The sequence below is a fragment of the Nelusetta ayraudi genome, unplaced genomic scaffold, assembly GCF_046127955.1.
Source record: "Nelusetta ayraudi isolate G7.1 ecotype Tasmania unplaced genomic scaffold, CSIRO-AGI_Nayr_v1 ptg000006l, whole genome shotgun sequence".
Classification (NCBI taxonomy): domain Eukaryota; kingdom Metazoa; phylum Chordata; class Actinopteri; order Tetraodontiformes; family Monacanthidae; genus Nelusetta; species Nelusetta ayraudi.
The window spans coordinates 2,620,165-2,648,110 of record NW_027466056.1 but is presented as its reverse complement, the minus strand read 5'-3'; the positions used below and the strand labels follow the sequence as shown (position 1 = coordinate 2,648,110).

Below are 27,946 nucleotides of genomic sequence, written 5' to 3'. Positions count from 1 at the left end.
GGGCGCTGCCGCACAAAGCTAATCAGGTCCTTCAAGCTTTTTGCAGTGTATACAAACCGTCGCGATCTCATGTACACGATAATTACACTGACGGAAGCAGAAGAACAATAGATGTAATCGAGCTACACTCAATTTGTCACCCTGTTGGACTTGTTGCTCATCCTGTCTTCTTCGCAAAAGCGACGCGAACAATTTTTTTCTTGAAAAAAAAGAAGAATTGACCTTCCTGTTCCTCTTCCAATTTCATGTTTTCCGAGAAGGAAGTTTCTCTGCGGCAACCACTGCGATTTCGTCAATGACATTGCCCCCAGTGTCGACGACTTCTGCTCTCTTTCTGCTCCAGCAGCAAACCTCTGTTGACCTCTGACTCTGAGAGTCTGGTGGAGACGTCTCAGCGTTTACATTCCTGCGTCTCAGCAGCAGGTCACCTACTGATAGTGCACATGACCCGCCACGCCCTCACACACACACACACACACACACACACACACACACACACAATATCATACCTGCCTGAGCAGAAAGACCGCAGCAGCTAATCTCCAGAAACCCTGTTTTTAAGCTTGTTTTTTTTGCTGTGCAGAAATCACTCCACGTCTTCAAGAAAAAAAAAACACATTTCAGAGCTCGGCGACGGGCTAAAAGCGGCAGCCGACTGGACAAAACCCGCACACAAAGCCGCTTTCCGTCAACACGCAGATGTTCCCTAGTCCTCCGGAAAGGAACTTAAACCTGGTGGCTGAATGGGGACAACTGGAGCTGCTGCTGCTGCTGCTGCTGCTGCTGCTGCTGCTGCTGGAGAACCGCAGGGCTGCTGGCAGCAGCGGGCGGCCAGGCCGGTTGCACGTTTCTGCTCCGGAGGAAACAGCGGGAGATTAGTTTGGTGCCAAGAGGGACGAAATGAAGGAGATGAGCGAGAGCAGAGCATTTCCTAAAACAACACTGACGTCAGAATGTTAAAAAAAAAAGCCTTCTATTGTGAAGTTGTGACATCAAGATAAAAAAAAAAAGCTTCAGGCTGAAGACACAGGGCTAAGTCTGCTGTGTTGTGTAAAATGAAGATTGAACGGAACATGGGGCATTTAAAGTTGCTAAAAAAAGAAATAAAAGAGGCTGGGTGGTTAAACAGAAAGCCGTTTGATTTTCACAGAAGCCAAAAAAAGAGAACTGGCATGTTTTCCAAAAGAATAGCGAGGCAAGATGTTTGGAGGAGTCGTGGCAAAAGGCAGGAAGGGGAAAAAAAGAGTGAGAGAAAGATGGAAAGAAAGATGTATAGAAAGAAAGAAAGAAAGAAAGAAAAATTTGATTTTCCCTCCAACAAAACCCATGGAAACACGGCTAATTTGCTGTAGTGGCTGCTCATTTTCAACTGCGCGCGCGCACACACACACACACACACACACACACACACACACACACACACACACACACACACACACACACACACACCCTCGCGTGCGAACTTTCAATTCCCGGCATCCTGAGCTGAAAAAGGAGAGGAAGGAGGTTCGGCAGAGGGAGAAGACGGGAAAAGAGGGAGGGAAAACATTTCACACACACACACACACACACACACACACACACACACACACACCACACACACACACACACACACACACACACACACACACACACACACACACACACACACACACACACACACACACACACACAGATCAACGGCTCACTGTCAGAGAGTCTGATATTATTCCTTGGCCTGCTCTTGAGTGGTCTGGGTGATTGCATGTTGTCTGATTTGGAAACGCTGAATGTTATTATTATACAGTAGACAATGACAAGGAAGAGGAGGGGGTGGAGCCTTGGAAAGGGGGAGGAGCTTGTGACAGAAGAGGCGCTTGGGAGAGGAGAGGGTAAAAAAGGAAGAGAAAGTGGATTTTCCTGGACTGGGAGGAGGAGGTGCAAGTTGACAAGCGGTGAGAGGAGTGAGACATGAGGCAGGGGGAGGCGCCAGGGAGGTGAGGAGAGGGAGGGAAAACTGGGTCAAACACACAGGAGAAAAGTTCAAAATATGCGAGGAGGAGGTGAAAAAGTGGACTTTAGCCTCTGTTCCACTAAAATTGGCGGGATGTCACCATGTTTTAGGACGCGAGACGTTGCGGAAGCGATCGGCATTGAGTCTCACCGTCTCCACGCACCAAACCCAGCGGGGTGTCACCCCCACCCCCCCATTGGCAAGCTGCACCCCCTCCGCTTTCACCGCTGCGTGTCTGCTGACGTCATCGCGCTGAGATCGCATGATGAAGTTCTACAGAATTCAAGAGGCGGTGGCCAGTGTTCTTAGTTGTTGGCCACGTTTGGCTGTAGTGGAACGACGACGTCGTTGCCGCCAGACTTGAAGCGGCGCGCACCTCCGCGGCCGCTTCCCGGTGCCGATCGGAGCCGATTATTACCCGGGTCGCTTGCCGGGTTGTTTGGACCGTTTTGTCGCGCAACAGCGCGGCTCGGTGAGCAGATTCCACTGCCACCAAATGCCGATTAGAAGCGGGACATCACCACGTTTTTTTGGCCAGTGGAGTTGGGGCTTTAGGGAGGTGAAGAGCGGAATGGGAGGTGGGGGAGGGGCCGAGGAGGAAAGAGAGAGGGGGAGGGGCATGCAGCAGCTCTTATCAGTATCGTGCCGAGAGCCCATTGAGAACAGGAAAGCACACGCGCGCGCGTGCGCGCACACACACACACACACACACACACACACACACACACACACACACACACACACACACACACACACACACACACACACACAGTGAGCAGAGTGCCAGGAATACCCAGAAGGGGGGGCCACATTCCACCTGACCTCAGTTCATTTCTTGTTCATTAAAGTCGTTCAGTACCTGCTGTTGCCACCGGTGGCAGCTGTGATTTTTAATCCCGTAAAAGAAAATGAAAACAGCTGATGAGTGCGACTCATCCACTCTCAGTAGGAGGAGAAGAAGAAGAAAAAAAGAGGTTGACTGGAGAATATTTTTCTGATTCGTCGATGCAGGATCTCATAGATAAACCCCCGCAGCACCTGGAGGTGAAACCAGACGTCAAACTGGTCTGTAAAACACGGTGAACGAGTGGACCAATCAGGGATTCAAAAAAAGCAAACTAGCAGTTAGCAACATTTAATTAGCCCAACAGCTGCTGCCAACCAGACCACACTGAGCCGTTCAATCGGGCAGCTGGCAAACTTCTGAATCCCCCCAGCTGGCCGTCCAGTCAGCTAGGCATCTCCCTCCTGGCTGTTGATTGGTCGGCTCGGATTGGATCGGATCTCTGGTTTTTCTAACCCAGAGCATTGACTGACAGGCGCACTCAGCAGCGGGCCGGGCAAGCAGCCAAAGGAGTTGTGTGTATGGAGTTTATTTAGACAAGAGAAGGACGGGGGAGGAGGTGTGTGTGTGTGTGTGTGTGTGTGTGTGTGTGTGTGTGTGTGTGTGTGTGTGTCGGGGGGGCGAGGTGGGGGTGGGGGAGATGTGCAGTGTGGGGGGAGGAGGGTCTGCGGGGGGGCTCTCACTGCTGTCGAAACCCGAGAACCCAACAGAGAGAACCTGGCCGACCCTGACCGGGATACGTGCACGCTCGTGCACGAAAAAACTTATGACGGGAGGAAGGCGAGTGCAGCGAGAAGACACCGCCGGATGTGCACGTGCATACACACGCGCCGCTGCGGTCCTGCAAGCCAACGTGCACGCAGGTACGAAGGGCCACCGCCACTGTGCAGCGACTTATATAAAAGGAGCACAAAAGCACACGGATTGCCGCGTGCACGCGCACACACACACTCAGGAGAGGAGGAAAAGAATGTAAACGCACACACCCAGAAAGATTACTGATACGCTCAGTTCCTGGAAGTGTGTGTGTGTGTGTGTGTGTGTGTGTGATTAAAGATTCTCTGCAGATCCAAGATGGCCATTGCCGTCATGTGCGCCGTGTTTTTCTTCATCCGTTTTGTTAAAAAAAAAATTTTTCAGTCCAGGAGGAAGGAAAAAAACTGAAAACCGCGACGCAACTCCACCACCAGCGGTTGTCCTTTAGTCACCGGGATTGTTTTTACTGCATGAAGTTCTTAATAGATGACAAGAACTGCAACCAGATGTCCACTTAGAAAGAACAGCGCCCTCTTCTGTTGAAATTAAGGAAAAATAAATAAATAAAGGACCCTCAACAGAGGCAACTTGTTCATAAAAAAAACAAACACAAAATTGTTGCAGCCACGTCGAGCACCACAGAGAGGGCGACACCACGGGGAGGATTTCCTGACACACGCTCACAGGAAAACCCGAATCAGCACTTCCTGTCCCGGTGAGAGCTGCCACCCACAGAGGAGCTTCCACCTGCCACGCAGCAGCTTCAAAAGTGATATTGTTACGATGGGAATAAGGCGCCGTGGAGGAAGCGCCGCATCTCGTCCTCGAGAATTCAAACTTGCTTCTCGCTCACAGATTTATTTTCGCTGCGTGAGTCACGACAAAGTGCCACTTTTTCTCTTTCGCGGACGGCGCCACGTGTTGTGGCCGCCGCGGGGCGGAAGCGGTGGCAGTGGCAGTGGGGCTGCCGCTGTGTGTCACCACAGCATGCACATACACACATGCACACACACACTCTAGTAACACACTGCTGTATGAATGGCTCATGGTTCCAATTGATATTTCTATTCATCATTATATGCACAGCCAAAGAAATGCAAAAAATAAGCTCATTTTCATGGAGTTGGAAACTACCCTGGACTCACCAGTGGGTGGCAGTACAGGCACCGTGTCGGCAAAATCGCTGTGTGTGTGCGTGTGTGTGTGCGTGTGTGTGTGTGTGTGTGTGTGTGAGCTGATAAGTGTATCCAGACACTCTGGGGCAGAAACAACAGAGCGACTATTTATCGTTATTATTGTCGTTATTGTCATCATTATTATTACAGATTGTGTTTCTGCTGCTTTTTCGCTCGCTGCAGCACCTGCAACGCCAGCACCTGACAACTGACACCTGATACGAGGCACTGCCGCCGGCGTTTGCCTTCCATTCCATATCAATTTGAACCATAAACAGCCTGCGGGGAGAGGAGGCGGCCACGGCGCTCACCGCTAACAGCTGAGCTAACTGCGATTAGCCTTCGCTGGATTCGGCCAAATCGGTCACCTCAAACTAATCACGACTTCCTGTCCCGCGCTGCGACCTGCAAGCGAGCTACAATGAGCATCACTTGCGTGCCGAGACTGGTGAATGCAGCCCGACAGGCCAGGTGGGTTTAGCTTCTTTTTTTTTTTTCCATTTTTGACCTCACAGAGTTCACACGATGCACAGCGGCAAGAAGGTTAAGGAGGCAGAGCGATGAAAAGAAAGACTTACCTGCAGCAGGAGGGCAAAGAGGGAGCAGGCGGTCGGCGGGTCAGTGGGTCAGCAGACATGGAAGAGAAACAGAAAGACAGGAAAGTTTAGTCTTTCCTGCAGTTCTTTAGCTTCGGCCATCACCTGGCGCCAAACATTTGAGATTTTTTTTCATTTATTCGTTTATTTTGCGGAGGTAAACAGAGGAGACACTGACTGCGTTTCCATTACAGTTTTTGGTAAATAAAAGCCATCCATCCATTTTCCATACCCGCTTCACGCCTCACGGGGGTCTGCTGGAGCCTATCCCAGCTGTCTTAGGGCGAAGGCAGGGTGACACCCTGGACAAGTCGCCAGTTCATCGCAGGGCCACATAGACACAGACAACCATTCACACTCACATGCACACCAAGGACAATTTAGAGTGTTCAATTGACCTCACATGCATGTTTCTGGAGTGTGGGAGGAAGCCAGAGAACCCGGAGAGAACCCACGCAGACACAGGGAGAACATGCAAACTCCACATAGGAAGGTCTCAGGTCCGGGCCCCGGAATCGAACCCACGACCTTCTTGCTGTGAGGCGGCAGCGCTGACCACTAGGTCACCGTGTCGCCCGGTAAATAAAAGCAATATTTCTAAACTTTCAATAAAGTACAATTGGGATTTGCAAGGGTTTCCATGGTGAGAAGCGCATGAGCCATAATTTTCGTAAAATCTCATCCCGCGAGACTTACGAGAATTACATTTGCTTGTGTTTGTTTTCTGTCAAGAGTGGTTGTAGTTTTCTCTTTGACGACTTGTAAAAAAATGTTCCGTCTCCTCCTCCGTCCAAACATAAAGCGCCATTTTCACTTGAAGTGAATTGGTCATGTGACCTCGTACCTCACGTCCAGTGACGTGGAAATGCGGAAAAAAGTGTTTCCATTAGACTTTTATCAATAAGTCTGAAAAACCACCTCATGAGAGCATCTAAACCTTTTAGCGATAATAAGAGGTTTTTCGAAGTTTAGCCGTTTCCATTGGCAGTTTTTCGTTGAGATATTTAGGTTTTGCGTAATTAGGGTGTTGTCACTGTGTTTTTTGAAAGGGCAATCGATCTGCACTTAGTCCCTTCTCCACTGACCTAAACCAGCGGGGTCTCACCCCCGCCGGCAAGCTGCTCCCCCTCCGCTTTCAGAGGACAATGAACAATTATGGAGCAATGATGGAACGTAATCAAACACCTTTGCATCAGTACATGATATATGACGCGACTGCCGCGATATTAGGACTTAGCGCACGTAACGCTCAGCGTCATCCCGTGCGGCAGGTAAAAAATGTGATGATGTCACGGGTGTCCCAATTCCACCGCAAGCCGATCGCTGCAGTGCCAATCGGAGCCGATTTCAATCCGGGTCCCTTTCTGGGTGAGCCTGCTCCACTGCCACCAAATGGCGATTAATAGCAGGACTACACTATGTTTTCTGGCCAGTGGAGAAGGGGCTTATGTTTTCCTGAGCGACACCTAGTTTCTCCCCCCCCCCTCCATCTTCAGATTTACAGTGTTTGGAGAATGTGAGGCCTCCTCCAAATGTAAACTCCTGGTCCAGACGGGCCGGAGTGGGAGGAGGGGCCTCAGGGTGTCAGCGAGGGGCTTTGGTGTCGTCTGGAACATCTCCGGCTGATGTCATCAGTGATCGTTTAGTTAAAAAGGAGCATTAAGACAGAAAAGTGAGCAAAGTTCTCCTCCCGTATTGACGCCTTCAAATCTGACCAATGACCGAGGGGATTTCGAATCAACGAGGACATGAGCTCATTTCTGCACAAGTCAGATGATGTGGATGAATAAATGAATGGGTTTATTTTATTGGCCCAGTTGGGGAATTTTATCTTCTGAATGTTTTTTGTTTAATTCACGGAATACATAAATAATCATGATGATAAGAAGAAGAACCTCTTAGTGTGTGTGTGTGTGTGTGTGTGTGTGTGTGTGTGTGTGTGTGTGTGTGTGTGTGTGTGAGATACACCAGTTCAGTGGCTCACGTGCAGGTGGAGCCTGGTGGGGGGGTGAGAAAGACACTGGATCTGGTGACAAGGGAATCTCTCACCTTCCCTTCCAGGGCGGACGCACAGGGCGACAGGTTTTATTTGGCTCCTAAATACATACACGCACACGCACACACAAACACACACACACACACCGCCTAAACACACTTTCCACACACACACCGCACCACTGAAAATAAACTCGCGGAGCATAGCAAGGCCGATCGTGATAACCGATTTCTTTTTGATTAAAATTTATCTCACTCAAAAGCACACACAAATTCCTTCAAGAGTGATCTCTAGAACATCTGCGCCACAACGCACGGCCTTTATTTTAAACCCTGCGACCGGTTTTCTCTGGCCGTGTGGAGAGATTACGCAACCCGGCCCTTTCTATTGCTGTTCGGGCCCGGTGGCGGCGAGGACGACGAGGAGAAGGAGAAGGAAAACAGGAGGGGGCAGTTCGCCGACGTGTTTGAACAAGCTACAGAAGGAGGCGGTGGCTCCTTTCATCTGCACCGCCTGCTCATATGTAAACAAGCAGAGCTCGGTGCTAACTGCTGCAAGGATTTGATCGCAGCAGCACGAGACGTGAGCTCATTTTTCCCTCTAGTGGAAGATGGAACAACCTGATCTGGTCTGAGGATGAAACATCGTTTGTTGAGCTTTTTTTTCTCAAATCTCAAGACCTGACGGCCTGGTTTCCTTTAGCTTTAGCCACAAACTAAAGAAGGAACCAGGAAGCAGAAACAATGATAATACTGATGATGATAACGACCAATTGTAGCCATAACCTAACCTCACACCAGTTGTAATCCAACGCTGACTGACTTGATTGGCTGACTGAGTTGGTTGACTGAAACCACGGCGTGTTTTACATGACTTCCTGTTTGCGGACTATATCAAGTCACTGGTTTTAATTCTACTGCAGCTCGTATGGATCCGAACGAGGAGTAACGACTGGTGGGACAGAGTGGCGACGACAACAGTGGCTGGCAAATTTTCGGATGCAACGTCGCACATTTAATCTCATATGTGGGAAACTGCGACCGCTGCTCCGCTGACAAAATATGCTAATGCGGAATGAAATTTATTAGCATCCTAATAAACGAGTCTAATAAAAATGATTTGTTTTGGCTTCTTGTTTGTAACTTTATAATGACGACGCAGGGAGGTGGGGCGCCGACCAAGTACGTACACGGGAGAGGGGAGTGGAGTAGGCGGTCCTTAATATGGACTGAGCTCGCATTCTGTTTGCACGTCCCTGACAAATGCGTTTTTATGCAATGCGACTAAAACGGATTTGGACTGTTTGCACTTGGTTACTTCATGTGTTTTTTGCCGATCAGAATACGAAAAACGCATGAAATGACCAAGTGCAAACAGGGCCTCAGTCATAATGAGGCTGACACGGGAAACGTCAGGATGAGGAGATCAACAGAGATAAAAGCGCTGAATCTTCATTTCTTCACATTTCTTTTCTTTTGGATTTTTCCTTGCCAGATTAGAAAACCTCCTGGCTCGCGATCACACAATTACACAACTCTTGATGCCAGAGATTAGAAGACATATTTCCCAGAAACAGCCGGAGACCGACAAAGACAGGAAGAGGAGGGACTGTGGGGTCGATCTGCTCCGACAGGCTCCATCGTCTCCAGACGAGGAAACAAATCGGAAAAAAATGACATCAGCGCGATCGCATAGATCCTGTGATCTCCAGACATCTGCGAGCACCGTGCAGTGCTCAGACATTAATTAGATCGCCGCGGGCAGATTTCCAGGACAAAGACAATTGGCTGTTTTGTTCTGTGTGGGGGTCTGCAGGCAGGAGGATTAGAAAGCGGCTCGGAGGACGTGCAGAACCGTGTCAACTTACAGAATGAGGTTCCTCAAGTGGGAAAGCAGCTACATGAAATTCTGAATTTCGATTTTATTTATTTTCGACTTTACTCCATCTGATGGCATGAAAATGAAGAGTTTAGGACAAGGGGTCACCAACCTTTTGGAACCTGAGAGCCACTTCATGGATACTGAGTCATATGAGGGGCAACCAGTTGGCTACACTGTCCTGAAATAACACGTTTTCTCAGTTACCTTCAATAATATATGATTATTAATGATACTGATCTATGTGAAGACTGGTCACGTGAATGAGTTCTCAATAATAATCAACAAAACAAATGACTTGGATAAAATTTTAGACGCAGCTCAACGAGTTGTACTATGTTCAAAACAGGCCAGCGGGCGACTCGTGGTCCTCAGTTTGGATCCCCGGTTTAGAATTATCCCACAAATCACGACAACGGCACAACTCGACAGATGAACGAGGGAAAACGACAATCACTGGTCACTAGTTTAGGTTTTCGACGTGCAGTCAATTAGTTTTTCACGGCCTCATCGACGCCTTAATAACCCACACACAGTCGCCTCGCCGCCTGTGTAAACTCTTCATCACCTGAGCGAGAGAGAGAGAGGGGCGGGGGGAGGGAATCATTTTCCACCATAAAGATCCAACCAAACTCCTTTCCCTGTCATTAGGAAGAGCGGCTGCTGCTGCAGCTGCTGCTGCTGCTGTTGCTGCAGCTGCTGCTGCTGCTGCTACTGCTGCTGCAGGTGCTGCTGCTACTGCTGCTGCAGCTGCTGGATCTCCAGACATGCAATGAGCGCTCCTCAACGTCTCGGTCAGCCAATCATCTGCTGCGTTTTTTTTGTGCAAGGTCTCAAGACGTGAGGTCACCTGGGCCCATGCATTTAAAAAAAAAAATCTAAAAATAAGCACAATATTTTGAAAGTTCTCCCTGGCATTTTCTTCTTATTTTTTTTTAAATCCTGCCATTAACTGAGGCGCCGCTGCTTGAAAAAACAACTGCAACAAAAAAGAGCCATTATCGCCTCGTTAAGGGAAAGTGCCCCGCAAATAAACGGCAACGCTATCAGCGTGCAGCGTGTAATTAGCTCAAACCATTAACAGTATCAGAGCCGTAATGGGCCACAGCTTTTGCCAGTGTGTGTGTCTGCGTGTGAGTGTGTGCGTGCGTGTGCGAGGGTGTGTGAAAGCAGGCCGGTAATTCAAAGCGACGCCTGTTCCGACGGTGTCGCTGTGCGAAGCCGGAAGCTTCACGCAGCGGTCGCATCGATCATCTGAACGACTTCAAGATGGAAGAAAAAAAGTTGAACAGAAGAATTACATTGGTCGAAAAAGAGGATGGGGGTGCTGGGGCGGGGGTGGTCATAAATCAGGGGCCGCCGCATCATCTGGGCGACGGAGGAGATCCAACGAGTGAGCAACGGAGGAAGCGGGAGTCAGGAAGCAGCTTGTTCCTCCGTAGACGATGAGATCATAACGGACCTGGAGCTGCATCCTGACTGTGCACCCCGTCTGTCTGTCTGTCTGTCTGTCTGTCTGTCTCCCTGTTTCCTGTCTGTCTGTCTGTCTGTCTGTCTGCCTGCCTGCCTGCCTGTCTGCCTGCCTGCCTACCTGCCTACCTGCCTGCCTGCCTGCCTGCAGAAAAGCCACCGGGCATCTATTCGGCCTCAATCTGAGCTCTAATGGAAAAGATAAAGAGGAGGCTGAAATTAAAACGGGCCAATCCCACGTCATCACCTCGGCTGCTGTGGCCCCGCCTCTTTCTCCTCTGGCAACTCTGATTGGTCCGGTTGCATCCTGACTGGCTGCGCACAGAGTCTTTTTTTACACTCTTTGCAAAACCTATTTTCCTATATTTTCCATCCTGACTGTTCACCCCATCTGTCTGTCTGTCTGTCTGTCTGTCTGTCTGTCTGTCTGTCTGTCTCTGTTTCCTTGTCTGTCTGTCTGTCTGTCTCCCTGCCTGCCTGCCTGTCTGTCTCCCTGCCTACCTGCCTACCTGTCTGTCTGTCTGTCTCCCTGTTTCCCTGTCTGTCCGTCTGTCTGTCTGTCTCCCTGTTTCCTTGTCTGTCAGTCTGTCTGTCTGTCTGTCTGTCTCCCTGCTTGCCTGTCTGTCTGTCTAACTGTCTGTCTCCCTGTTTCCCTGTCTGTCCGTCTGTCTGTCTGTCTCCCTGCCTGCCTGCCTGTCTGCCTGTCTGTCTGTCTGTCTGTCTGTCTGTCTGTCTGTCTCCCTGTTTCCTTGTCTGTCTGTCTGTCTGTCTGTCTGTCTCCCTGTCTCCCTTCCAATCTGCCTGCCTGCCTGCCTGCCTGCCTGCCTGCCTGCCTGCCTGCCTGCAGAAAAGCCACCGGGCATCTATTCGGCCTCAATCTGAGCTCTAATGGAAAAGATAAAGAGGAGGCTGAAATTAAAACGGGCCAATCCCACGTCATCACCTCGGCTTCTGTGGCCCCGCCTCTTTCTCCTCTGGCAACTCTGATTGGTCCGGTTGCATCCTGACTGGCTGCGCACAGAGTCTTTTTTTACACTCTTTGCAAAACCTATTTTTAACCCTTTTTCTAAACAGAAACAACAGGTGATGGCGCTGATAGATTGACCTATTTCACTTCGAGAGCAGCGAATCAAAAACAAGAACACACCAGAGGGTCGCCCACAGTTTGTTTTGCGTCGCGGCTCTTTCCAAAGTGGCGACCGTCGCCACAACAGACCCCTTGTCTGACTCATACAAGAGCATTTGAAAAAAGGTTAATCTATTTACTTTGGAGAGGTCATGCCGGTTGAGTCACGCTTCCATCGCATCAGCATTGCAGCCAAAAAAATAATAAGAACTGGAAACAAGTAGGAGAGCTCTGTCATTTCCTGCCTGGAAGGACTTCAGTGACAGTGCCCTTGAAAAACATCTCCCAATCTCGGCTGATTAATCCGTTTCCATCCTCCCGCTGCAGCAGAAGAGGCACAGAGTCTTGCTTCAAACATTCTGTTTAAACCGAGACCTTTTTATTTTTGTGAATCTAAATTACTGGGCTCAGTTGTTTGCTTTGGTTCATTCATTTTTGATGAAGTCAGAGAGTGACTGAACGATCACTTTGCTTTCCTCCAATCAGCTTCTCTCAGAAGAGAAGAAGAAGAAAAGAAAAGAAAAGAAGAAGAAGCCGTGGAATCCCGTAGGCTGGTGAATGTATAGAAGAGGAGCACGTTAGCGCAAAGCAGCAGCAGCAGCAGCTGTGTGATGGATCAGAGGTGAGCAGACACCTTTTATCACCTTGAAGCATCTTCTCCCACCGACTTCCTCTGACAAACACCACTTCCTGGAAGACGGCTGAGTAGAGATTAGTCGACGTGTTTTACAGGGTTTTTTTTTAACCCCTCCGATTTTCCCTGGGGACCATGTGGAAGCTGCGCACAGCTTCCCTCGACATTTTCTTTCTTCCCTCCTCTGCAGAGGCACAGTGCACCGATGACACAATTACCGTTTGTGCAAAAAAGCAGTTGAAGAAGTAGAACTACGTAAAAAAAAACTACGTAAATAAAGAGCATAGAAAGAAGAGGCAGATCTAATGGCGGTGAGAAGCATGTCTTTCTCACACACACACACACACACACACACACACACACACACACACACACACACACACACACACACACACACACACACACACACACACACACACATACACACTGGTGTTCCCCAGATGCCTGGGCAGGTTCTGACACGAGTGTCTGCCTGCTGTGTTTTGACTGCGATCCTTTGTGCGGGAGGGTCTGGAGGTCTGATCATATCACAGTGGACACAGCTGAGACGTCCCAGAGCCTGGACCTCCTCCACGACCTCCTTCAAGACCTCCTCCTCCAAAACCTCCACCACCAGGACCTCCTCTACCAGGACATTGTCCTCCAAGACAACCTGCTCCACTTCCTCTTCCACAACCTCCTCCAGGACCTCCAATAGGATCTCCTCCTCCGGCACCTCCACCCCTTGAACTTTCTCCTCCAGGTCCTCCTCCAGGACCTCCAGTACCTCCAATAGGATCTCCTCCTCCAGGACCTCCACCACCATAACCTTCTCCTCCAGGACCTCCAACACTTCTACATTCCTCCTCCAATTGCCTCATCACTCTCTCGCTCCTCCCCTGCTCTGGTCGACAGAACTGGTTTGCTGCAGCCATTAAAAACAACAAAAAGAAAAACGTCCTGGCAGCTTGTCAGACTCCCGTCAACGCTGCCAGGAGAAATATTGATGTTCAGATTGCAGGGACGTGAGCCAGTTCTCACTTTCCGTAACGCATTCTCCTCTCCTCATCTCCATTCAAGAATGCGGGTCAGCTAGGCATGGGCAAACTATGGCCCGGCAACCATGTGCGGCCTGTTAAGTTTTTTAATCCGGCATGCCGAACTTGAAGAAACTATATTAATAATAAGTAAGTCTTAAAATAGCTGTATTTCATCCATTTTTTCTGCGTTTTAAGAGTCATTTCAATAAAGAGCTAAACACTGTGGGGCTTCAAAGACACTGATTTTGCTTTTCCTCATTTTCAATTGACCTTTAAGCACGTTTATACATATCCCACAATATATTTTTTTCCTCCTATGAAGCTAGTCACCAAAACACTACATCCATCTGCTCCTGCTCCGGCAACCTCTATCAAATTTTAGAACCCATTGTGACCCCACCAGTCAAAATGTTTGCCCACCCTTGCTCTAGCATCAGCACTAGCATTAGCATTAGAATTAGCGTTGAGATACTTGGTCCAGTGGTGAAACAGTTGACTCGCAGTTCTTTAAGTGACGCTCATCATGACTTCTTGCCGTTTTGCACTCATTAGAATGCAGAAGGAAAAGACATGATCTGACCTGAGGAGGCCTGGCAACTGCCGGGCGCTGTGAAAGCCACCGACATTTCAGGAAATCTAATAGCACCATGAATCCTGGCCCAAGCCATGGCTAACCGTCATCGCCGAGCGCCAGCTGTTTCCTGATGGCTGTTCCGGGCTCTTGCTTGTTGTTTTTTTTTCGTTGTGTTTTTTTTTTTCATCTGCGCTCATAGTTTCAGCAGCCGGCTCGACAGGTCCCAATCACTTCTTTCGATGTTCAGGTGTCTGTCGATACCTCACGTCCAAAAAAAAGAAGAAGAAGCTGCCAACAATAACATCAACTTGCACTTTTGTTAGCGGTCGATCCTCCGATTAGCAAACACGCTGCAGTGGTGATGTATTGATAAGGTGGTGGCCGCATCGTCTTCTTCTACAACTTCCCGTTTTATTTTTTTTAATTAAAAATATGTTGATGGAGGTTATTCAGATGGTATAAACATCTCATCTACACTGTGTGGTGCTGTGCTGACTGTCCTGTGACCCCCCCACCCCACCCACCCACCTCCGACCTAGGACATGATTCAGAGGTCACGCTGGCACAGTGTGTGTTTGTGTGTCTTCAACCTGCCGGGAAGACGGAGCCGAAACTGGACACACATCTGGGAAACGCATGAAGGGGGAGGAGCAGAGAAACACTGTCTAACAAAAGAGTGGGAGGGGAGGGGGGGGATAAAATTAGTCTTAAGTGTGTATACATGTCTGTGAGTCTATGTCTGGCTGTGTGTGTGTGTGTGTGTGTGTGTGTGTGTGTGTGTGTGTGTGTGTGTGTGTGTGTGTGTGAGTTTCCTGAGGCCCCGGCAAAGGAGGGAAGTTGACTGGAGCTATAATAAGACCACAACTTAGGGCCCTGCGCAGCCAGAGAGCAGGCTGCAGCTCTGCCGAGGCCTCAGCAAAGAACTGAAGATAGGATTTTGGAAGAACAACAAAATTGCTACCCATAAAACAAGAAGATTTGTGAGTCTTTATGAAAGACCTCAAACGGAGGGAGGAGGCACAGGAGGGCCGGCGCTCTGCAGACCTGATCCGCTGCCTCCACACCTTCACACCTGTCATCAGCGACGACTCGCAGGGTTTTGTTTTTTTTACAATACGCCATCACTTAAGTAAACATCCACTCCTACGCAAAGACAATACGGTCGGGGCGAAAAGGGAAAGGGAAAAAAAAGAAAAAGAGGAAGGAAGGAAAGAGATCTGGACGGAGGTTCAACTTTGAGTTTGTTGGCTTTGATTTACAGCCCGATTCATGTTGCTGTGTCCCTCTGCAGCACGCCAGTACAATACTAATGGCTGCAAAAAAGAAATACTTACATAAATAAATAAATAAATAAATAAATAAATAAATGAATGAATGAATGAATGAATGAATGAATAAAAAATGCATCAAGCAAACCAATCATGATCGTCTAGGAGTAAGTTCAAATTTGAACATGTGATCTTTTAGCTAAAAATGCTGATTTCTAGTTCTTGAATTCCTTGAAAGCCGGAGGTCGCCCGGCGACACATCCCCGACAACCCAACCGCAGACTCCACTCAACATCCCTCCGATAGCGCACCAACTGGCCCACCGCACGCACCGCTCTTCCCGCCGACCACAGCCGTCATCGGTGACTCCGTGATCAGAGGTATCCACTTTTTTAATGCCATCACTCTCCCTTTTCCGGCCGCCACATTGGCCGACATCGCAGAAAAAAATGCCCTCCCTTCTCCGCTCACTCCCCTCCTCTGTCCACCGCATCCTCCTCCATGTCGGCGCAAACGACACCGCACACTATCAGTCCAACAAAACCGAACAAGATTTAAAAAAAATTTTAATGTCCGTCACTGACTGTGGCGAGGCAATTTTCATCAGCGGACCCTTTGCCCACTGTCCTTCCGCGCAAGGGGCGCCGCACCCGTCTCCTCACGCTGAGCCGCTGGGCTCAGGCTCACTGCTGCGCTCACAACATCCGCTTCATTGACAACTTCGGCCCTTTCTGGAACAGCCCTGGACATTACAGCCGCGATGGCATCCACCTCAACAGCTCGGGAAAATCATTGTTTACTTCACACATCCATAACTCCATTCACAGCTCCGCATGACTACTGTTTACATCCGCTTCTTATTCGCACTCTGCCACACCGCCAGTTATATAGCAATAAATCCAGAACTTTTTTAGTTTTGAGGAAAACTCTCTGTCAACAGTCCATGCTGGCAGGTGTCCATCCCTTGTCTGACTGTCTAGTAAATCTCGGGGGCCGTTGGACAGCAGTTGGAAAAAACGATAGCAGGAGGAAGAAGAAGAGCAGGAGGAGGAGAAGAAAGAAAGGGAGGAGGAGGAGGAGGAGGCGGCGGCTCAGCACAGCCCCGGAGGTCTTGTGGATCCTTCTAAATTCCTCACAAAGAATAATCTAATTAGGGCTCTTCCCCTGCTGACATCAGCGGCTGGACGGACAGACAGATGGGGCCACACACAGCCCGGTCCCGGCAGGAAGACAAAGGACGGATTCATGTCCAACTTTTTTTGGGGGGGGGGGAGGAACAATGCGAGACGCATAGTTTTCCATCCCAGACGCGATCCAGGCCCTCTGAATTCTCTTGGGATTTTCAAGTTCATTTTTAAAATCGTCGTTCCTTGATGTGAGAACGGAGCTGGACGACCTCCTGGACCTACGGCTGGATGGGAGAAAGGTCTCACACTCCTCCTCACAATGAGCTTCGCCTTGTAAAAAATCTAATTTCATGGAGCCGCTACACAATGTATTTGTCTTTTTTTTTTTTTTTTATTGTTTCACCTCTTATAATTTCTCCAGTCGCCGACCTTTAATCTGGAGCGGCTCTCCCCCTGGGCGTTCAATCACCGCCCGCCTGTTGAGGCTGGAGTTTATTTGAGAGCTTGAGAGCTTAATAAACCTGCCGGTTAATGGCCCTCTTTGAAAATAAATAAATAAATAAAGCCGCTTATGAAAACGCATTTAAGAACGTGCACAAAATGCAGAAACGAGTCTCGGCCGCCACAGAGTTCGCAGCACATTCGCACTTAGGAAGTTCGCGCCTCCGAGTCGAGTGCAGCGAGAAAGAAAATACAACCCAAAGAAAAACACACATCGCTTTGGCCGTCAAAAGACAAATAAACAAACCTCTCATAGCAACAGGGAACAGGAACCTGAAGGTAGAGTGTCACATGTCGCGCGCGCGCACACACACACACACACACACACACACACACACACACACACACACACACACACACACACACACACACACACACACACACACACTGTCTGTCTGACTCCTTGCAGGGCCGTGAACTCCTGGGGGGCTGGAGCAGGAAAAGGCCCACGATCCACCCACCCACTCACAACCACCCGGGGGTGCTGCAGCGGCAGCCACAGGAAATGGGTGGGACTCAGCGGGGAGAGAGGAGGAGGAGAGAGGGGAGGGAGAGTCGGCACACAGGATGTTGCAACTCAAGAGGCTCAGAGGCAAAAAAAGAAAAAAAACATTCCGTCATTGCAAAACTGCCGGATTGGATCCAGGGATCCCGGTCAGGACACGTCGACGTCGCCCATCCAGACACCTCTGTTCTCCGTGCAGGCCCTCCGTGATGTCACAAAGGGCTGACAGCACACACGCACAGGCACACACACACTCACAGAGATTATATCTCACGTCCTGTCAGAGCCGCTTCTCTCGCTGCTGCCGTCACTTCACATAAGGGTCCGGCTGCTCGTTCTTACAGGGTTTTAGGGACTTTCTAAACTAAAGAAGAAGTAAAAAGCGCAACTCATTTGCTTTTTTCTCCAAGATTGCCATTTGCTGTTGCACCCAACTTTGACACACTCGACTCGGAAAACCCCAGAAAAATAAAGTTCCAGACTGACATCTGAAAAAATGTAAAATGTTTCTGAGCTGCTAATTGAGAGAATGTGTGTTTTCACTCTACTTCTCTGTGCAACATCACGGCAGAGCATCCAAAACAAAAAGCCTCAAAGCCCTTTCAAAATAAGAGCACTGGGAGCAAAGCGTCGTTTGAAAGAAAGCAAACTCACAAGTCACCGGCCCCGGACTCGTTCGTTTGCGGCGGCCAAATAACTGATGCCTCTATAAGAAGATGGAAGGACGGAAGGACAGACGGACGGACGCTTTTCTTTGGAAAAGGAGTCGCAGCTGTGCAGCTTCATGGCGTCCAAAAAAAGAAGAGGAAGAAGAAGAAAGCAATTCCGAACAAATAGATCGTGACTCGTTTGTGAGTGAGCAGTGAGTCACTGACGAGCAGCTGAAACTGGCAATGCTGCGTCTCACACCTGCTGCCAGTAGGAGGGCGTGTGTGTGTGTGTGTGTGTGTGTGTGTGTTGTGTGTGTCGGGGGTGGGGGGTTGTTGGTCCACTGTCCACCTCGCCCTCGGCCTCGCCCGCCTCCTGGTTGCAACACGCATGGGGAAGCGGCTGCAGGTTGAAGGAGGAGCTGAAGGGGCGTAGCCACCCTGGCCTGACTCCGCCCCCACCGCCACCTGGCTCACTCATTGTTATTTTTTTCATTATATATTTACGGCCGTGCTCTGTGACGACTGGAGGCCACACAAACGCCTACCAATCACATCTGGCAGTAAACTAAACAGTGCAAACAGTGCAGGCAGCCAATAAATTAGCGACCTTTGACTGGTTTTAAGGGAAGGGGCCAGCGCACCATCAAGGTTGGTTGCAGTCTAGACGCTTGTCCTTAAACCACTTTCTGTTTCCAGTTGGAGGCTGAACAGACTGGAAAGACTGGTATTTCCCGGCCAGCGTGTGTGTGTGTGTGTGTGCGTGTGTGTGCGTGTTTGCGACTGTTGCGTTTCCGTTTTGCGCTCCTGCATCAGGAATAAAGACGGCAGCCCAAAGAGTCAACTGTGACTCTTATTAAATTTCCCACTGTCCGGTGATGTCACTTCCTGTGGACTCACCGTTGAAGAAGTTCTTGGCCTTAAGGTAGCCGACGCTGAGGCGCAGCACCGACAGTTTGTCCAGCCGCGAGCGCACCTCCTCGCTGAAGGGCAGCAGGCTGGTCAGCTTGTCCAGCTCGCCGTTGAGGCGGTCGCGGTGGCGCTTGGACGGGTTGGACTTGGCGCCATCGGGGGGTGGCTGCTTGGGGCTGCAGAGGAGCAAGAGGGAGGAGTTACAATAGATAGATAGATAGATAGACGGACTACATTGTTACAGCACTATAATGAGTTAAAAAAAAAACAACAACAACTATACTGCAGCAGTTGTTCCGAGAACATTCAAATTAATCTATGTACAACAAACAACCAAAGCCGATGTGCAAAAGACAGTCAAACTGTGCAGAGGCAGGGATAAGCAAGGTTTTATGAAGTCCAAATCAGGAAGCAGCACACTTAGCCCTCTGTTTGCAGAGGGAGAAGTGTGCTGCACAACAGGCTTTTTGGAGGAGATGGAGTGGGTGGAGATATATAGTTTAATGTCGTCGGCGTAACAGTGGAAGTTGAGTCCATGTAGTCGGATGATATGGCCCAGGGGGAGGAGGTAGAGGGTGAAAAGTAGGGGACCAAGCACCGATCCCTGGGGGACACCTTGGGGGAGTGGGGCGGTGGAGGAGGAGCAGTGGTTAACAGAGTTTTTCGCTTCCAGCTAAAATATGAAGCTTCTTTGGATCCTTCCATGTGTTCGGAGAGGAGCGCCACCTAGTGGTGGTGGTGGTGGGGGCGGGTGTTCGTGGTCACTGACGTGGGAAAGGTATCATGCCCTTTGTGACATCACACGCACATTTGGCAGGAAAGGACGAGCAAATACGGGTGGGAGAATTTTCTTAGAAAGCAAAATGTTTAAAATCACATTTTTGAACTTTTGCTTCCTACAAAGGAAATTACAAACTTTATGTTTATTATCGTTTCTTATCGCTGCGTCTTTACCAATGACAACAATGCAGTGGGACGTCGTTACCGGGATGAGTGATAACGACGCTGTTTGCGCAAAGGGAGACGATTCTGCAGCGCCCTGCTACATTCAGTGCAAGGCATCTCTGAAATTAGAGCCTCTAATCGCCGCAATCAAAATCAAATTCCACACGGCGGCTGCAGCCGTCGGGGGGGGGGGGGGGTGACATCAGCCGCTGTTGATCTCTGAGGTCTGCCGTCTGGGCGGAAATGAACCTGAGCCCTTCTCTTCTGGACACACACACACACACACACACACACACACACACACACACACACACACACACACACACACACACACACACACACACACACACACACACATCAGGCTGGACAGGGCAGGGATAGAAAAGACAGTGGAGTGAACCTGCACACGTGCAAAACAGTCTGTGCGGCATCCACTTAAAGGTGCCAGGTATGTCAAAGCTTCGGGCCAAGCAGACGCGGCCGTGCCGCCACCCACGGAGACAGTAGCTAGTTCGCTAACTCGCAGCGAGGCTGTAAGTACCAAATACCAGGAGGAAGTTGTCGGGCACTGCCTGCTTGCTTGCAGGGGTTTAAAAAAAAACAACACAAAAACTTGATTGTTCATGATTGTTAACTCGGCAGATGCAAGGAAGACGAATTAAAGAGGAACGAGCTGCCCAGGTTGTGAGCTGAGTCACATGCAAAGTGAGGACGACCCCCCCCCCCCACCAGCCTAAACAAGACATCTGCTTCCAATGAGGCCACAGAAAAAACAGGACCTGGTCTGGAATGGAGGCGAGATGACAATCAGCAGCCAGCGCTGATAGTTCCTGCCTAATCCACCAGATCTGCCTTGGAAACTGGGTGTGCATGCGTGTGTATGTGTACCCGTGTGTGTGTATGCCAGTGGGTTTTTTCTGAGTTTGAAGAAAGAAACACTCCCCTGCGTTTCGCACAAAAGCTGCTGTGTGTGCGCCGGCCGGGCAGCGACACCTGAGCAACAACAAGAAGGAGCCGAATAAGCTGTTGGCGTCGCTTTGCTGCTGGAGTTGTGATACTGGGGGGGGGAGGGTGATAGAACACGGTGAGGCTGCACCCTTGTGATTCCTGGATGCTTTTCTTTTTGTATTTTTTATGCCTGGGGATTTTGCAGGTCGTAACAATGTTGCCTGCATTTTTTAATGGCAGTTTTTTAAAGGAAATTTTTTTCTATTTTTAGAGAACTGTGTTCACACACACACACACACACACACACACACACACACACGTCCTTAAAAAAAAATAGCCAATGTGATTTTCAATGATTATCTTTACCTATTAAACCACTGAGATGTGTTTTCCGTGAATGATTATCAGTGCACACAATCCGCCGTCTTTTGCACCATAACTTCAGTATCTCTGAGAAACGGCGGGCGAGTCTGCTGTTCCTTTATCATTTCAGGCCCAGTGCGACAACACAAGCTGGCCGCTGCTCCCAAACCCATCACAACGCAAGTAGACGCACGCCGAGCGTTTGCAGGGGCATCGCAGTGGGGGCTGGAGGTTGGCTTCTTCTCATCAGCGCTGCCTAGCTGTGGAACTGTGGCCGACCGGGTCGGTCCAAACTGAAAGAGGCACAGAAGCTACAACAGGCACTGTGTAGCACTTGTCTAGTGTGTTTATCGGTTTCCTTAATCCGTTGCTTTGAACAGTGTTGACTGGAGCCATACAGTGTTTGCCAACTTTCATTTAGAAAAATAAAGGAGGCCTCCCACAGTGGTCGGCACCATGACCTTCATAGGCTCGTGGCTCGCCAGTAGTGGGAAATCATAACTTAAAAAAAGAGTTTCAACAAAGTATTCTGTATGGTTCATATAGTTTGAAGTGCTTTGTTCCCAACATACATAAGAAATAAGATGAATGTTTAAATTGGATTGAAATCTTGAAACAATCAAAGTGCAGGATGGATGGCTTACACAAAGGAATTAAACAAATAAAGCTGAAAAGAACAAGCGATCCTGATTTATAGCCTACTTTATGCAAGCTACGCAGCCAGTACGCAGAGGTTGTGAATGGGTTGCGCAATGGTATTGCCTGCAGCGACGTACACTGTGTGCACAATTATTAGGCAAGTGACTATTTTGACCATATCATCATTTTATCCTTAATTTCCAACTCCAAGCTGTATAAACTTGAATGCTAAGAGGATATAATGCATATCAGACGATGTGTATTTGTGTAACGAGGGAGGGTGTGGCCTAAGGAGATCAACGCCCTATATCAAGGTGTGCATAATTATTAGGCAGATTCTTCTCCTCAGGAAAAATGGGCCAGAAAAGAGATTTGACTGACTCTGAAAAGTCAAAAGTTGTAAAAAGGTCTTTCAGAGGGATGCAGCACACTTGAAATATCTAAGATATTGGTGGCGTGATCACAGAACAATCAAACGTTTTGTTGCAAATAGTCAACAGGGTGGCAAGAAACGTGTAGAGAAGAAAAGATGCAAATTAACCGCAAAAAATTGAGAAGAATCAAACATGATGCCACCAGGAACCCATTATCCTCCAGTTCTGCAATATTTCACAATGCAACCTACCTGGAGTGTCAAGAAGTACAAGGTATTTAGTTCTCAGAGACACGGCCAAGGTCAGAAAGGCTGAAACTCAACCACCTCTGAACAAGACACACAAGTTGAAACGTCAAGAATGGGCCAAGAAATATCTGAAGACAGATTCTTCAAAGGTTTTGTGGACTGATGAGATGAGAGTGACTCTTGATGGACCAGATGGATTAGCCTGTGTTTGGATCAGTAATGGCTACAGAGCTCCACTTCAACTCAGATGCCAGCAAGGTGGGGGTGGGGTACTGGTATGGGCAGGTATTGTTAAAGATGAGCTAGTTGGACCTTTTTGGGTTGAAAATGGACTCAAAATCAACTCTCACACCTACTGCCAATTTTTAGAAGACACTTTCTTCAAGCAGTGGTACAGGAAAACGTCTGCATCTTTCAAGAAGACTTTGATGTTATGCAAGACAACGCTCCATCACATGCATCAAAGTATTCCACTGCGTGTATATGCACAATAGGCTTTGTTGCTGATGCATCTTCTTCGCAATCCACCTTGTTGGCGATACAAGACTTCTTGTCTATTTCCCGCGTTCACGTTGTCAGTAAGACAGCTCTTCTAGATGTTTTTCCTACCTGCCACCGGATTCGCTGTTCAAAAGCACGTGGACCATAGTTGCATTGTCATTTGCAAAGTCAGAAAATAGGAGCGCTTGTTTTCGTGAAGTCGATGTCCCGAAAGAAAATGTTTAGGGAAAATTAGGAGCGCCTGTTTTCTTGCAGCGGATGTCCCGATGAAAAAAGTGTGCCAGAATCGTCACCATTTAGAAATGAGATCACTGTACGTCTGAATTGATTAATCATGCAGCCCTAACCTGCGGGAAAAAAGCCAGACACAAGACAACACAAGTGACCTGAACGCTGGCTGCAGGGAGAGTTTAAAGTGATTTTAAATACAAAGTTTAAATTTGAAGGACCCATTTCTGCGCAATTTCTCTCATTTATCTTCAATGCTGGACCCCCAGTGCAGCAGCCTCACACCACTATTTACCTTCCCAAAACTCTCATATTTCTCACATAATCTCATATTTAGCCCTCTGTTTATAGTCTCCCAACAAAAATGAAGCAGTGCTGGACCTTCCACAAGGGGGCAAAAATAACAGAACAAGGCCGTCTGAGAGGGCGGAGCCAACACCTGGCTGGCTGCAGGTGTGCTAGCAAACGCTGGAGTGAGGCATCATCGGCCATTGCGACTTTGTGACATCACAGAGGGCCGAAGACAGCCCCCCTCCCCCGCAGACTACGGTAGATGCAGAACCATGAAAAGGAACGCAAAGAAATATTTTTGTCTGGTTCCAAGGGAACAGAGACTAAACACAGCGCTGCTGCTGCTCTTCCTCATCCTCCTCTTCCTCCTGCACCCCCACCGCCCCCTCCACCTCTCAGTGATCTGATAACAGATTTGCTGGCCGATGAGCTCGAGGTCCTGCTGCTGCTCGGCTGGAGTAAACCCCCACCCATGGGCCTCCAGTGACGGGCCGAAATGACCAGAGAGCAGAGAAGATTAATGCACATGGTTCTGTTTGGATCACCAACCAGAACCATGCAGAGCTGCAGAAAAAAATAAGAACCTCTGTGTTTTTTTGTGCGTCTGTCAGCCCCCATTTTAAATGTTCTGCAGTCCCAGAAGGCACAGCGGTGCAGTGTCCGCTCATCGTAACTCGCTCCCTCTGACAGCGTTTCCGATCAGAGGAAAACAAAAGTGAGGGACAGAAAGAGAAAGAGAAGGACTCCACGAGAGAAACTGTTTTCCCGGGGAAAAAAACTGAGCCGAGGGAAACATGGCTAACTTATGTAAGCGTTTGCGTGACACGGAACTATGTTAATTTGTGTAGAGGGAGGAAAGAAACAACCTTCAGCCAAAAAAGAAAGAGCGAGAGACAGAAGACGGGGAAAAAAGTATGTTGTGGCAGCAGCGGCGGCGGCAGCAGCAGCAGTTGGAGGAGGAGGAGAAAAAAAAACAGAGTCTCAGATTACGCCATCCTCCCTCCTCCCTCGTGGAAACATTGCGTGAGAGCGCTCTCCCTCCACATCCTGATTATGATTAATGCAGGTAGTGCCGTACACACACGGGCTGAAACCGCGGTTCTGACAGGGTTCTACTCGTGGTTCTCCGCCCGGCTTGTGGTTCTGTGACGGAGCCGTTAACACGTCCCCCGTCTGGGCTTGTGAAAGTTAAAAATCACAAAACGGATACAAAAAAAAGTTGAAGCCAGGACGACGACGTTCTCAGAGGGTTCTTGGTTCTGCACAGATCCAAAGTGTCCCCCTGTGGTGCGTTTGAGGTTCTGACTAAAGCTAAAAGTTCAGCGGAGCGCAGGGGGAAGAGAAACCATGGGAAAGTTATCCTTTAAAGCCTGATGCGTCAGAAAAACTGTTCCCACTCAGCAAAGTGTGAAACACTTTGAGAGTGAGACCTCGAAAGCCTGCAAGACAAATAAGAATCACCGAATCACCAAAGAGGCGTGCGGTCGAGATGCTGCTTTGAAATCTTTGAAAGGCAGCGAAAAGGTGCAGAAAAGAAACATTTCAACACAACTTTACCTACATCGCCCACACACCTTCTTTGCAGCGTAAATGGAAGGACGATGGGGGGGGGGGATCTTTCGTCTGTGAGTTGAAAAATAGTGCTTCAAAGAACCACAAACAATGTTTTTTTCACAGCGCCATCAAGAAGGCTGTAATCAGCTATTAAGAGACTGTAGAACAACCTCTTGAAGTGGCGGCACAGCACATTTCAGAGGAGCCTTTTCATTCTGACGCCTGAATCGACTAATCCTGTTACCACATCCATTGAATCAACTTCACAGCCGGGTGCTCAGACGACGCAACGCTCCGCTCGAGCGGGAGAAATTCAAAAAAAAAAAAAAAAAAAAAAAAAATCCTCTGTCAAAGGTTGATAAGGTTACTATAGTGCAGATTTATCACCGACACTCGTTAACGTGTTACAGCACCGTCATTACAACTGAAACAGCTCGCCCATGATGCAACGCTCTGGTCTAAACTTTGCCTTTTCGTGCCTTACTGTACCAAAAAAATTAAAACTTTCTGGCCTCTAGGATTCTGATTGACGGCAGGAGGGTTGGGGGCACGAAGGTGTTTGCACAGCTGCATGCTGCAAAAATGAAAACAGGCGAGTTCGCTGCAAATGAGGTGCAAAGTAGTATGACTTGTTTCTCGGTATAAATCAATGCAAGCTGGGAGGGTGGTGGGCTGCTGCTGCTGGTGGTGGTGGGGATGCATTGCGCGAGCTCCGTGCAGAAATAACTGGGATATTTGTTGGTTAGTGGTATAACAGTGGGACAAAGGATCAGCAGACGGATCGACTTCAGGAACATCATATGAATATGGGACATACCAGTGAGATCAGAAGGTCACGGAGACTAATAAAAAAAAATCATTGTTACGCCAATTCTCTATCCAGCGCAACACACTGACACAGGCGCACAGACTTGTATAGGGAGGAGAGCAGAAAAGGGACCGGGACGCTCGCCAAAGCTGTGTGTTTTTTGTGTGTTGTTTCTATATTACTGTGTTATAAACTCACATTTTCTGGACCGGCTTCTTCCGCTTCTTCGCCGCGTACTGCGCCGGGTTGGTCAGCATGGCGGAGTCGGGCAGCTGGGCGACTTTGGGGGCCGACCACGGAGCTTCTATATCCGCGTCGTGTGAAACACGTGAACGGGCTGGTGGCGACTTACATACCCGGAAATAGACTTCTTCTTCTTTTGTTTATATGTATAAAAGCCCGTGGAGGGAGAGGGAGGAAAGGAAATAAAACAATAGGAAGAAAATCCCCTCTGCTGCTTCGGTGGTCCTTGGTCGAACTTAGTCGTTGTCGGAGAAGAAGGGACGAAGACGGAGGGAGGAGGGAGAAAAAGTTTCCTCGTCGCTGAGAGGCTAGTCCAAATAGCCACCGAATGCTGCTAACGCGTCACAAAATCCCACAAAAAAAACGGCGAAGTGCGAGCACGTCGACGCGACTACGACGACTTTGGTGCTCCGAAGAAAAAAAAATAGTCCGTCGGAGGACATTGACTTTATGTAAGCCGTCCCGCGCGCCGCGCGTCACCACGAGACTCTGACAGCAGACTCGCAGACGCTGCCGCCTCGAGCGCCCCCTTTCGCTCACTGTAGTCGTGTGAACGTGAGTGCGGCGGCGGCGGCGCGCATTGTTGTTCTTTTTTGTTTTGTTTTTTTGTTTTTTTGTAAGAGCGGATTTATTTATTTATTTTATTTTTATTTATTTTTTTAAGGTGGAACGGATGAAGGCCAACGGGGAGACTGAAGAGGGAGCCTCAGTGGAGGGGACGCGCCGCATCCCGGACGACCTTAACATGGACAGTCGCAGCTTTCTATCGGCGCTTCAGAGGCTAATAACTGCACAATTTACATGGAAAATTGTTTTTGTTTGTTTTTTGGAGATCGATAAGACAAGAGTACTTGTAAGTCCTAGAATTGAAGTGATAGAGTCGAAAATATTCCACAGACAGGACATGAAGTAAATATTTTTGCGTTCTGCTGCAATTTTATGTAAAAATCGAAGTAACTAAGTAAATATGAAACAAAAGTGATTGAAACTCCTGTAAAAGACAATGTATCATTGATTCATTATATCACAATAATAATGAACTACTGAATCTGAAATGTGAATATGATTTTGAATGAAAATAACATACAAACATGGATTTATCAAAATATCAAAATAAACAGATACGTCATTCATTTTTGTCACTTCAACTTTTGGAAAACTGTTTGCACTGAGTATTAGATTAGATTAGATTAGATTAGATTAGATTAGATTAGATTAGATTGAACTTTATTGATCCCAAATTGGGAAACTACACTGTTGCAGCAGTCAGTTACAGTTACAGTTTACGGTTAACCAGTGGTTAGACTATACAGTAGTTACAAGATATACAATAAAATATAAAGTCCAATCGATCTATGCACAACAAACACCAGGGGCAGGAGGACCATTGTTGCTTTAAACTGGTTAAATTAGGACGGAGCACGGTGAACTCCTGAGCCAAAGCACCTGCAACAACCTCTGTGTCCCTCCCCCGTCCTCTCTCATAACTGCCATCTAAACAGGTCATGCCAGGCATTGTGACGGCCCCCCCCCTCCCGACTTCGACGCCCCAGATGCTGCGCTGCTGGCACGACAGCCTGCACCGGCCTTTTGTTAAGATAGCAGCACGAAAATCGCTGTGACAGAAAACACAGTCGATTGAGAGATTTTTCCCAGGGCCATTCTGGTCAAAACAACTCAGACGTCATTGTTGGATTTATTTATTTAATAATAGTTAAAACGCTCTGTGCCTATCTGTTGGGTTTTTGTTTTTGTTTTGTTTTTTGGCTTGTTACCTCATGCC

At 48.6% G+C, this 27,946-nt stretch overlaps 1 protein-coding gene and 1 long non-coding RNA gene across 2 annotated transcripts in view; both read right to left on the bottom strand.

Annotated features, from left to right (window-relative positions):
* The window catches only part of LOC142881047 (uncharacterized), a 39,527-nt gene extending 12,837 nt beyond the window's left edge, over positions 1–26,690 (bottom strand). Inside the window, exons 1-2 of the mRNA XM_076015084.1 lie at positions 26,119–26,690; positions 19,010–19,197 (exon numbers count right to left, since the gene is read on the bottom strand). Coding sequence (XP_075871199.1) covers positions 19,010–19,197; positions 26,119–26,177 — 247 coding nt within the window. The 5' untranslated portion in view covers positions 26,178–26,690. The remainder of the gene's footprint in view (positions 1–19,009; positions 19,198–26,118) is intronic.
* On the bottom strand, positions 12,789–15,508 carry LOC142881068 (uncharacterized). Its single transcript, XR_012925506.1, has 2 exons — positions 13,226–15,508; positions 12,789–13,174 (listed from the first exon to the last, which is right to left on the bottom strand). It is a non-coding gene; the product is annotated as an uncharacterized LOC142881068 (long non-coding RNA).
* Positions 26,691–27,946: the final 1,256 nt, after the last annotated feature.